The sequence below is a fragment of the Pipistrellus kuhlii genome, unplaced genomic scaffold (assembly GCF_014108245.1).
Source record: "Pipistrellus kuhlii isolate mPipKuh1 unplaced genomic scaffold, mPipKuh1.p scaffold_m20_p_4, whole genome shotgun sequence".
Lineage (NCBI taxonomy): Eukaryota > Metazoa > Chordata > Mammalia > Chiroptera > Vespertilionidae > Pipistrellus > Pipistrellus kuhlii.
Genome location: NW_023425540.1, coordinates 85,361,846 through 85,372,945, shown reverse-complemented (window position 1 = coordinate 85,372,945; position 11,100 = coordinate 85,361,846). Strand labels below are relative to the sequence as shown.

Here is an 11,100-nt window from a genome sequence, read left to right as displayed (position 1 = left end):
AGCAGCCACGGGGAATACTGTCCAGGCGCACACATCCTGCGCTCTCCCTGGCTGACCCAGCGGAGGCGCCGAGCCAGCGCGCACGGTGGGAGCATCTATTCGGGGCTCCTCAGGCCGTTAATCACAGTGACCACGCTGCCTTCGAGGCTGCACCTGGAGGGACCCCACAAGGTGGCTGTTATTATTCCCATTTCACAGATGAGTCAGCTGGGGGTGGTCAGAGAAAGTAAGGATCTCGAAAAAGCTCACAGCTGAACAAGCAGAAGAGGCAGCTGAGGAGGTCACACACACACACACACACACACACACACACTATATACCTGTAGTACATAGGTGTACATGTATACACATGTGTGAATACTTTAGATCTGTGTTCACACATCTGTACATAGGCAGACCCTGTGTATACATATTAACTGTATGCACATACCTACATACACATGTGAGCATGTTGTACACCTACTTCCAAACAGGACATGAGCATCCTCACAGCTAGACTCTGCTGAAAGCAGGATCAACCCCTCGAGGCAGAGCCGCCAGCTCCGGGCAGATTCACACCTGGGAGGCCGGGATCAGTGCTCCCACTCTGCCTGGGAGCCAAAGAACTCCAAGGATTGCTGGTAACCCTCAGAAGCCAGGGGCAGGCAAGCCAGGAGCCTTCCCAAGAGCCGTTAGAGTGAGCATGGCCCTATGGACACCTTGATTTCAGACTTCAATCCTCCAGAACCATCTATAATAATAATCTATAATAATAAAAGGGTAATATGCAAATTGGTCACAATGTCCTCACAGTAACAACTGAACAGCAGGCTGTGTGGGAAGACAAGGCTGGTAGGGGGGTTAGGGAGGGATGACCAAACAACTGAGCAGCAGGTTTCATTGGGCGACCGGGGCACTGGCACCCACTCTGCCCTTGACAGGGGCACCCACTCTGCCCGTCTCCAGAGGGTCCCAGCCGGGCGCCTGGCAGGCTGCCCCCTGCAGGGCTGGGAAGCTCCCTCAGCCATTGTGAGGACACACGTCACTATGGCCGTTCCACTGGGGCCCGGCCCCGAGGAGGCTCAGAGCCTCACTCCTGTGCGCGGGCCGCCGGCCGCCATGTGGGCTCTTGAGGACAAGCGCTCGGCCGCTCAGAACTCGGAACCCGATCCTGCTCGGATACCGTTGCTGGAACAAAGGGCCTCCGGGGTCCCAACATGGAACCCTCCCGAGGGTGAGCGTGCCCTTCGGGTGTCGCTGGGAGAGGCCGGGACGGGCGGAGGGCGGGCCTCGGGGAGCGGAGAGAGTGTGTGTCCCCTTGCTGAGCGGGTCCCTCACTCCAGTCCTCACCCCACCCCCCCAAGTCCCACTGTCCCCCTCCTGGGACTGTGTGACTCGGGGACAAGGTGGGCCTTCACATCCTGTGCCCTCTCCTGAAGTGCCAGAAAGAAGCCAAAGATAAAAGCTAAGGACTCCCCCAAGTCAGGTAGGACCTGCCCTCCTCTCCCAGCCTGCCCCTGTGCCCAGACACTGAGACAGACGGGGTGGGGGTGGGGGGTGGGGGGGTTAGGGTCAGGGTCAGGGTTACAGTCACGCTCAGGGTTCTGGCCATGCTGATGTGAGTGTGGGTAACTCATAGAATCCCTTGGGATCTCATATGAGAACAGGCACATACCTTGGTGGCAGGCTCGATGCCCGGCCACCGTCAGGGCGTACGCAGAGGCAGCCAATCGATGTGTCTCTTTCATACCCATGTTTCTTTCTGTCTCTCCCCCTGCCTTCTACTCTCTCTAAACATCAATGGAAAAATATCCGCAGGTGAGGATTAAAAAGAAAGGAAGTAGCCGAGACCGGTTTGGCTCAGCGGATAGAGCGTCGGCCTGCGGACTGAAAGGTCCCGGGTTCGATTCCGGTCAAGGGCATGTACCTTGGTTACCGGCACATCCCCAGTGGGGGGTGTGCAAGAGGCAGCTGATCGATGATTCTCTCTCATCGATGTTCTAACTCTCCTCCCCTCTCAATTCCTCTGTGTAAAATCAATAAAAAAATATATTTAAAAAATCAATAAAATATATTTAAAAAGAAGGAGGAGGAGGAGGAGGAGGAGGAGGAGGAGGAGGAGGAGGAGGAGGAGGAGAAGAAGAAGAAGAAGAAGAAGAAGGAGGAGGAGGAGGAGGAGGAGGAGGAGGAGGAGGAGGAGGAGGAGGAGGAGAAGAAGAAGAAGAAAGGAAGTACAGGGCCCTGTGCAATTCCCCATCCTCAACTCCCCAGCGCCACCTCTCAGAAGGTCTAACCTCCTGGGACAACGAGGGCCCATTGGAGTCAGAAATACCTGTGTCCCCCTTTCGGCTCCTCCATCTACTAGTCATACAACCAATGCGACTCGTTACCCTGGCCTCAGCATTCTGTCCTGTGAAATGGGCATCTCCCTCAGGCTGGCCATGTGTTTAGCTCAGTCAGTGCCTGGCACCGAGTGGGCCTTCATATCTACATGTGTTTTCCTTCCTCTCCCCCAAAGAGCCAACCCAGCCGCCATCTCCTCACTCTCCTCGTCCTCCTCCTTACGAACCGCCGTCTCCTGGAGCAGGATTTCATGCACCTCCGCCGCCTCCCGTATTCCATGCTCCTCCTCAGGCCTACTATGCAGGCCCTCGCGTTATTCACACCGGTGAGTGCTCCGGCCCGCCTCCTCGCCTTGCCCCGGCCATTCCCCGACTCTGCCCCACAGAGCTGCCTCCTCTGGGAAGCCCTCCTTCCCTGCCCCCTCAGCCGCCAGTGGCCGCTGTGCCCGAAGCCCTGAGCGGCTCCCTCCCATGTGGAATCACCAGTGCGGGGGAGGAGGGGACTGGCACGCAGTAGGTGCTCAGGAAATGGGTGTGGATCGGAATCCTGTCATCTGCTCTGCCAAGGCACGCCCCCAACCACAGGTGAGGGGGATGCACGCCCGCAGGTGGGGCCTGGGCTTTGGGGTGGTTACCCACACCTGCCGGGAATTCGGGATCAGCAGGAAGGCTGAGAGCTGCTGAAGTCTGCTGTGAATTCCCGGCTTCCTCGCTGTTGTCAAGGCCATAGAGCCCGTGGGTCACCCCTTCCAGCCAGTTCTTTCCTGGTTCTCTGCCAAACGGGGTGGCTACATCAGGCCCCAGGTGTCCAAACCCAGCGCCCCGTCCCCTGGGCCCCAGAAAAACCCGAGTCCCCGTGGCTCTGGACAGTCCACCGGGCCGGGCCCTGTGCCTGGGGCCAGACACCAGGGCCCCGGGGGCCAGACACCAGGGCCCCGGAATGGGGCTCTGGACAGGAGACGCAGCTCCCCCCTGTTCCCCGCCCCCCCCTCCCCCCGGGCTGTGGACATGCTGCAGGGCTTACAGATGTACCTGTGTCGGTCCCTGTGTACAAAGGCAAGAGGAAGAGACGAGAAGGCGGCTTTGGAGTTTTCTGCTGTGCTGGGGGGTGTCTGTCTGTCTGTCTGTCTGCAATGCAGGGTGTTGGTGGGAGCTCTGACCGTGTGGGACAGAGCAGCTGTGGCCGAGTTAAACAGCCCCAGAGGGATTGTGAGGGCGGGTGTCCTGAGAACACACTGGGTTGACGCAGAAAGGCTGCCAGCTCCCTGGGTCCCCGGCCAGAGGCAGGGTGTCTGGACTGTGAGGCCTGAGCCCTGAGGCTGGTCGGAGGGGGCCTGCTGGGGGCTGGGGCCCGGGTGCACGGTCTGGGTGCCCGGGGAGCATGAGAACACAGAGGGCACAGGCTGTGCGGGGGTCCGCCCGGTGGCGGCAGGCTCTGAGGACAGGGGTGTGAGGTCTGACCCTCCCCCTTCCCGCCCCCGCCCCCAAGCTGTGTTCACCGGGGTGCCTATGGTGGCGTCTTCCATGCCCATCCACTGTGTGTGTCCGTACTGCGGGAACTACGTCGTCACAGTGACCACCCCGGTCCCGGGGATCCTCAGCTGGCTGCTGTGCACAGGCCTCTTCCTGTTCGGGTGAGTGGGCACCTGACCGGCGGCGGGAGGGCCTGAAGGCTGGGGTGGGCAGCGGGCTGGGGGGGTGGGCTGACCGGGCAGAGGCGGCTGGGCTGGGCCAAGCATGGGGGCAGCAGGTGGGGAGGGGGAGAGTACAGGCTTGGCAGGGCACAGCCAGCCCGCGCCCTGGCTCACGGCCCCCTGCTGCAGGTGTGTCCTGGGCTGCTGTCTCCTCCCCTGCTGCATGTCCAGTTTCATGGACGTGAGTCACTCGTGTCCCGTGTGCGGGCAGGAACTCTTCCGCTTCCACCGCCTGTGAACCTCCACGAAATAAATGTCTAATAAGCCACCTTTAAGTGCCCGTGTCTGTGCGACTGGGGTTCCCTCACCCTCCTGCCCGGGGCTGCGAAGAAACTGAGGCAGTGCCCACCGCTGGTCACATAGCGGGGCCTGTTAGCAGCGGGCGAAGGAAGGATGCTTAGCCCGCCCTCCTCAGGGTCCGTCCTCTCCTGACCTCTTAAAAGCCACAGTCCATTCATGGATCCATTTAAGCCTCTCAATCCTCTAGTCCACCTCTCCAGCCAACAGGTCTCAAGATGACTCTTCCCATCTCCTCATGGGGCCCTGGGCGCTGGGGATGGCAGGACCACCTCCCTGCAGCCCCTCCTCTGACCCCATCCCCCAGCAGCACCCCAGTGCTGCCCTTGTTGCCCCACAACGCCTTCTTCCCCTCCTGATGCTCCACCCTGCTCTTTCCTTGAGGGAGGCACCAGCCCCTCCCTGCCGGGCCTCCCTGCCCCAAGTCTTGCCCACTCCCTCCGGTCCTCGCCAGCAACCAGTGACTGGAACATAGCAAGCTCAATTACCTGGTGAGAATTAGTAGCTTCAGCTCTGATTATGCCAGACGCCTGCCTAGAGCTTTCCAGGCTTGAGACTGAGTTGACATTTGACGGTCAAGTGGGCCGCTGCCTCCCCCCGCCTCTGTGCTGCTGCCCTCCCACCACGTGTCCAGACGCCTCCCTATGCTGCCCCTGGAGTGCCCTGCCCGGCCCCCCTCACCCATATCTTCCGTCGGGCCCAGCAGGGCCATCACTTATTCTGGGGCCTCTGCCACTTTCCCGGAGGGGGGGGGGGGGAGGCAGACCGGTTCATGGGAGCTGGGAAGGAAACCCTCCCACATCTGTCCCCACCCCCCAAGCAGAGGCTGAATTCTTGCAATTCCTTCACGGCCACAGCACAGGAGCCACCCTGCAGGCCGAGGTGACTGCGGGAACTGGAGGAAGCTTAGACGTTAAAAACCCTCACTGGCTTAGGACGAATGCTTGTGGGTAAATGAGTGCTGGGATGAGGTCAGGTCAGGAGTGGGCAAGCACTGACAGAAACCCCAGGGCACAACCGAGGGCCATTTCACTCGGCAAAACACAAAAATATATAATCCCACCCTTGTTTTCATTTAAAATGAATTTCAGAGAGAAGGGAGGGAAGGAATTAGGCGGCAGAAGGGCCTCTGAAGTCCATTTCATCACTGATGTGTGACGGGGTCGGCTGCAATGCTCCCCCATCCTGGGCACATGACCCCAGGGCCGGTGGCTGGTCCAGATTCAGGAACTGGACCAGCAGCTGGAAACGCGACCCGTACACCCAAGACAAATGCTGTGGAGCGGTGAGAAGATGCCCGTGTGCGGCCTGCGGCTGCGCAGAGCTGAGTCGAGGCGGCACTGGAGCGTGGCGGTGGCCTCTCATTAAGCCGCCGTCCACAGGCAGGCGTTCCTGAGCCAACCGCTCAGTCAGGTGAGAGCTGCTCTGGCCACACCTCTGTGACAGCGCTGGCAGGGCCAGGGTTGCACCAGCCGGGGGAAGGGTGATTTCCCCAGACCGAATGTCAGCCCTGCAGCTGCCCCACTGCCATTTCCTGCACCCCCAGATGCCCTGGAGAGCACAGAGAGTCCCAATTTCCACATCCAAAGAGACCCATTTTATCTTTTTAAATATATTTTTATTGATTTCAGAGCAGAAGGGAAAGACAGAAACATGATGAGGCCCTGACTGGGAACCAAATCATGACCTCCTGGTTCATAGGTCAATGTTAACCTCTGAGCCACACCAACTGGGCCCAAGACCCACTTCAGTGAGATTTCAGAAGGTGAAACATCTGACACACTAGACCCCAGTTCCTGGGAGCCAATCCCTCATTTATAATAAACCCGAACAGAGTGGCACCAAATGGACCCAGGGCGACAGAAAGGCCCTGAGTCTACATGGGGGGGGGGGGGGGGGGGGTACCAACTGGTCCCACATTTCAAGGGGAGACCATGCTGTCGCAAACAGGGTGACTGTCATCACGGAGGGAAGGGCGGGTCACAGAGGGAGAATGGGCACATCGGCCACCACCATCCCAAGGACTGTCATGAGCTGGGACTTGGCCAGCCCCCGGCTAAGAGGAAGCCCACGCCCCTGCAGAGGGGCCAGGCTTTGCGGGTTGGTCACAGGGCAGGCCTGGCTTTGCCTATGGCTGGAGCGAGTCAGCCGAGGAGCTTGACTGCAGGCCGGTGTCTCGTCCCACGCTGGCTGGTTTGGACTTGGATGCCCAGACAGCTGCAGTTAGTGCCCTGACAGCGATGTCCGTAGCAGACGCAGGGTCACGGTGGCACATGGCATACTGCCCCCTGTTGGGCTGGTATCCCAGCCCTCTCACTCACCTGGCTCAGACACCACACACCTTCACAAGGCCCGGCCAGCACCTTGTGAGAGCCATGGACCAATCCCCAGGCTGTGTGATTAGACGGCCCAATGTTAAGAAAATATTCAAGTCACACTGAAAATCCACTCTTCAGCTTCTTTGAAGACTCAGGTGCACAAGAAGCACATTCAGCGTCAGACTCAAGAGTGGCCCAGCCCTCCCCCTCCCCGCATCCCAGGGCGATATTACTCGCTGCCTTGCACACCTGGGCCCAGAGCATCATTTCCACTTAGTGGCCTCATGTCTGAGCCTGGCCCCAGGGCCTCAGGGTAGAACCAGCCGGGACCCACGGGGCACAGCCTGTCTCCCTGTGCCCAGCTTTCCCTAAAGGCTGACTTGGCTTTTCCAAGCAGGTTTGTCTCTGCACCAGCTGGGAGCTGCCGGCAGAGCCCAGCGCTGAGACCATGCCCTGTCCTGGGCTCCTTCAGCTCCCACTGGGCACCTGGGGGGCAGGGGGGCACGTGGCAGTGAGGTGGTTTCACGGCCAGCTCCGTACTTAGCCACCGAGAGCCCAGCTAGGTGGTCAGCCTCCAAGCCCACGTCCTGTCATTCGGGGCTGCCCACATGCCTCGGGGCTTGCTCAGTGGCAAGTTGAGGACTGCTGACTTGTAGCCAGAGTCAAGATAGGACATGTCCCAACCTCCCTTATCACAGGAGCACAGAGGAGGGTGTGATGCTGGCCTCCCAACCCAGCTCTGCCATCAGTGAGGCTGTCACAGCCGGGGATACCTCCTGCCATTTCCAGTGGCCATCACCTCGAGCCACACCCCGGCTGTGTGGACAGAGGCTAGGAAGCAGGACCGGAGGTGGGGGGGAGGGGGGGAGGAGGAGGAGTTGCACAGACATGGTTGTCATGCCCCTCCCACACCCACATGCCTGCGAGGAGTAGACCCTGAACCTGCCACCCCTACCCCAATGCCCATTTCGCAGAGTCTGGAAGGGCTGTGGGTGCCCACTCCTCACTGGTCGGCAAGGGGAAAGACCAGCACAAGTTGCCACCCCACACCTCGGTGGCTGGGATCGGGAAATGGGGGGCTCGGCCCTATCTGTCCCATGCAGTTCCTGGTCACCCCCGAAGGTCGGGAAAACAAGAGCCCCAGTGCTCCGTCTCATGTTAATGCCAGCCCATCAGTGCAGCAGACCACAAGGGGGAGCATCTGGTTAGAGCTTTACCCGGCATGGTAGGCATTAGCCACATGGCAACTTGCAGATGACACTCTTGGCCATTCTGGCCACGCGTGGCTTGTGGCTGCCACACAGGGCAGGCGCATGCAATGTCGCTGTGGCAGATGATGCTGGAGAGCCAGGTCACAACACAACTGCCGATGGCCGGACATGCTGCTCATCACTGACCCCCAGGCGTGCGGAACGTGGCTCTAGCGTGACAGCAGAGAGCTCCTTTCCCGTTTGGTCCTGGAGCCAGCAAACTTGGCCTTTCACCTATTCTTTATAAATGAAGTGCCCCCAGGCTTGGCCTCCCCTCACTGCAGTCTGTGGCTGTGTTCAGGCTCCAGTTCGAAGCTGTGGCCCACGGCAGCCCACAGAGCACAAAGCGTATCATGCATTCAACCGCACAGCGGCTCCCAACCAGAAACCCACCCTCCTAGCACCCCAACCACCACCCGGGCCGCAACGCGAGGCGAGGAGAGGACCCGGGGAAGGCCTTGCTCAAGGAGCAATGGTTCTAGCCCAGCCTGTTCTCACTGCAGCCGCACAGCTCCGGCCCGGGTCACCCCTGCAGCCGTTTCTCCTTGGCGCCGTTATGCACCAAAGCCACACCAGCCAGCACGGCAGACTCGGTTTTAAAGCGTATTTATTAGTTAGGCACGGCTACTTGCAGACACGACTGGAGACACATGCCTCACTTCCAACGCATTCGACTTGAAGCTCTTGGGGAAAGCCAGCAATCATTTTGAAGGTGGCCCCATGCTGGACGGGCAGACACTGGCAGGTGCTCTGGGAACTGCTGTTAAACGGACGGCGATGGCAGGCCCCGATCTCACCTCGTGTGCTTTGAACGTGAGCCTCTTCTGGCACACTGCTCCTGTGCGCACACGGTGGGCGCTTCCTCGCACTGTGGGTGCCAGGGACACAGCGTTCTAGGACTTGGTTCACCATCATGAGACAGCGACATCTTAGAGGGAGGGAGGATGGGCCGCCCTCGGGGGGGCAGAGTCAGTTATCAGTGTATCTCCATCCCTGTCCCTGAAACTCAGTTTTATGAGCTCAGAAGACTCTTGATGCCATAAACTGGGAGTAGAGGGCAAAGGAAACACCCACATTGCAAAGTGTTTTTTTATAAAAAGATTCATTTACTGACTTCGGTGAGAATTCTGTGACCTAAGACTATATAACCTACCTTAGCCAGAACCCCAAACAAACAAACAAAAAAAATCAACATGTTCTTTGGATGAAGGAGGGGCGATGCGATCCACACTCCAGCCCGGGGCAGCACTGGGCGTGAAAGCACACGTCCCAGCGCAGTCCGGAGAGGGACCACGGGCACAGGCCACCCGGGGACCAGGATCAGTGCGCTGAGGCGGGCCATGGCTGCTCACATGCCGGCGGCCGGTTCCACCATCCCTATATTTCCATTCATCTTATTTGTACATGGTGCTCACCTGGGAAACCCTATTATTTCTTAAACTTAAATAAAATTAGTAAAAGGCAAAAAAAAGAAAAAGAAAAAAGAAGGCAGAACTATACATCAGCAATACTGAAATTTGGGGGTTAGGCAGTGGGGTGAGGGGGGGGGCGAGAGAGCTCTGTAAAACCTTATTATAAACGAAAAGGTTTTCCAAGCCCCTTTCTGGGGAGGCCAGAAAGCTTCCTCTACTTCCACATCACTCACTGCATTATTTTTATAGAAAATTTTATTCAACATACAACATTTTCCAGCAAAAAGGCAATATACAGGAAGAGTTGGTGTACACCGCTGCTACAGAAACAAACAAAAAATACTGGAAAAGAATGGGGGGGAAAAGAAGTGTGATTGCTGACTCTATTTACTGCACTCAAAACTAGACACGCAGCTGGCATTTAGCTCCAAAATAAAAGGTCGGGACTGAAATAAACTACACACAATGAATATCAACATCAGTGAGTCACCTGCAGATCCACCCAACAAAAAAGTTACCTCCTCCCAGCAGTAAATTGTACACGTTCATTCATTAAATATACAATTTCATTTTTCCTGTTTTGTTTTTTTTTCTTTTAACTTTTATACAAAGTCAACAGCTTACTACCACTAGTGAGCATGCCCTCTTTGCTAAAAGGCTCTCTGTTCATCTGTTGTGTTTTAAGGAAATTCTATATAATTTTTCACCTGCTCGTATGAACGCGAGATCACTGTCTGCCGACAGGCAGCGTAATACACCTTAATTGTACTTAACAGTGCTTTCCATTGAATAAAAGACCCCAGGACGGCTGTCGGACTGTGCTCCGTGCCCCCACTTTGCAATGGGCTGCAGAACAGTAGCGGCTGCCGGAAGTAGACAGTTTATTAAAAGACCCAGGCGGCTGGGGGAGGACTGAGGAAGGGGCGACAGGACACGCAGTGAAGGAAAGAGTGCTATTTATTAGCTTGTGAGTTTCTCTGTTTTGCCTTTACAGATGCACAAAAGGCCATTGAAATATAACTGAAGGAATACGTCAGACGAGCCTAACACAGGACTGCCTGGCTGCAGGTGGAGGCGGGACCCCAGCAGGCAGCCAGGCAGCCCCTGCCAACTAGACAAAGACCTCTCGCCAGCGCCACGCATCCCACTAACCTCTTCTCCCCATAGGCTGACAGTTGCCTTGCATGTGGTTACCATAAAATAATTCTCATTGGCATCCAAGCTTTATAAAAACACCTTCATTTTGCTCAAAAAGGGCAGTCAATAGATACAGAGAAGCCAAACCGAACAGCCTCAACAAAATAAAATGAACACCAGCAGCAAATCCTCCTCGGAAGACTCGCTAGAGTGCACGTGTGCCAGAGTCCTCGCTGTTAAAAGGGGCACACCCACACGCGGTCCTCGCCTTGCACGCACGGGTGAGGAAGTCAGTTATGGATTTTAATGGCCTTTTCAAGGTAAGTGTAGCGACTTCTCTTTGGGGCTTTGTTGAAGTGGTCGAGCCCTAGCCACGGCCGCGGGTGAGACATGTTACCTGGTGGGGAAAGAGGGGCGATGAGACCACAGAACAAGTACCATGCCCATCCACCTGTGGTGGCCACGCAAGCAGGTGTGGGTTCAGTGAGGCTGGGGCTGGAGCCAAAAAGGCGCCCACACTCTGCTGCCTGCCTCAGCGGCTTCCACAGGCAGCTCTGCCAGAGCCTGCCGACCACATGGAGCCTTCACACCTCGGCCTTGGAGCTTAGTTCTCTTAGCCACCACGTGATGCAAGACAGCTTTTAATCCTTAAGAGACTCGATGGGGTCAGG

General features: G+C 57.4%; 2 protein-coding genes across 5 annotated transcripts in view; one reads left to right on the top strand and one right to left on the bottom strand.

The window, feature by feature from the left end:
* Nucleotides 1-1,098: 1,098 nt before the first annotated feature.
* LITAFD (LITAF domain containing) lies at nt 1,099-4,271 on the top strand. The gene is made up of 4 exons (XM_036409122.2): nt 1,099-1,213; nt 2,498-2,647; nt 3,811-3,955; nt 4,145-4,271. The coding sequence occupies exons 1-4, from the start codon at nt 1,099-1,101 to the stop codon at nt 4,251-4,253; spliced, it is 519 nt and encodes a 172-aa protein (XP_036265015.1). The 3' UTR covers nt 4,254-4,271.
* A 5,257-nt stretch (nt 4,272-9,528) lies between these two features.
* Nucleotides 9,529-11,100, bottom strand: part of USP7 (ubiquitin specific peptidase 7) — a 69,153-nt gene continuing 67,581 nt past the window's right edge. For all 4 annotated transcript variants that reach the window (XM_036409114.2, XM_036409116.1, XM_045571296.1 and 1 more), the window contains one exon: nt 9,529-10,826. In XM_036409114.2, coding sequence (XP_036265007.1) covers nt 10,720-10,826 — 107 coding nt within the window. In that variant the 3' untranslated portion in view covers nt 9,529-10,719. The remainder of the gene's footprint in view (nt 10,827-11,100) is intronic.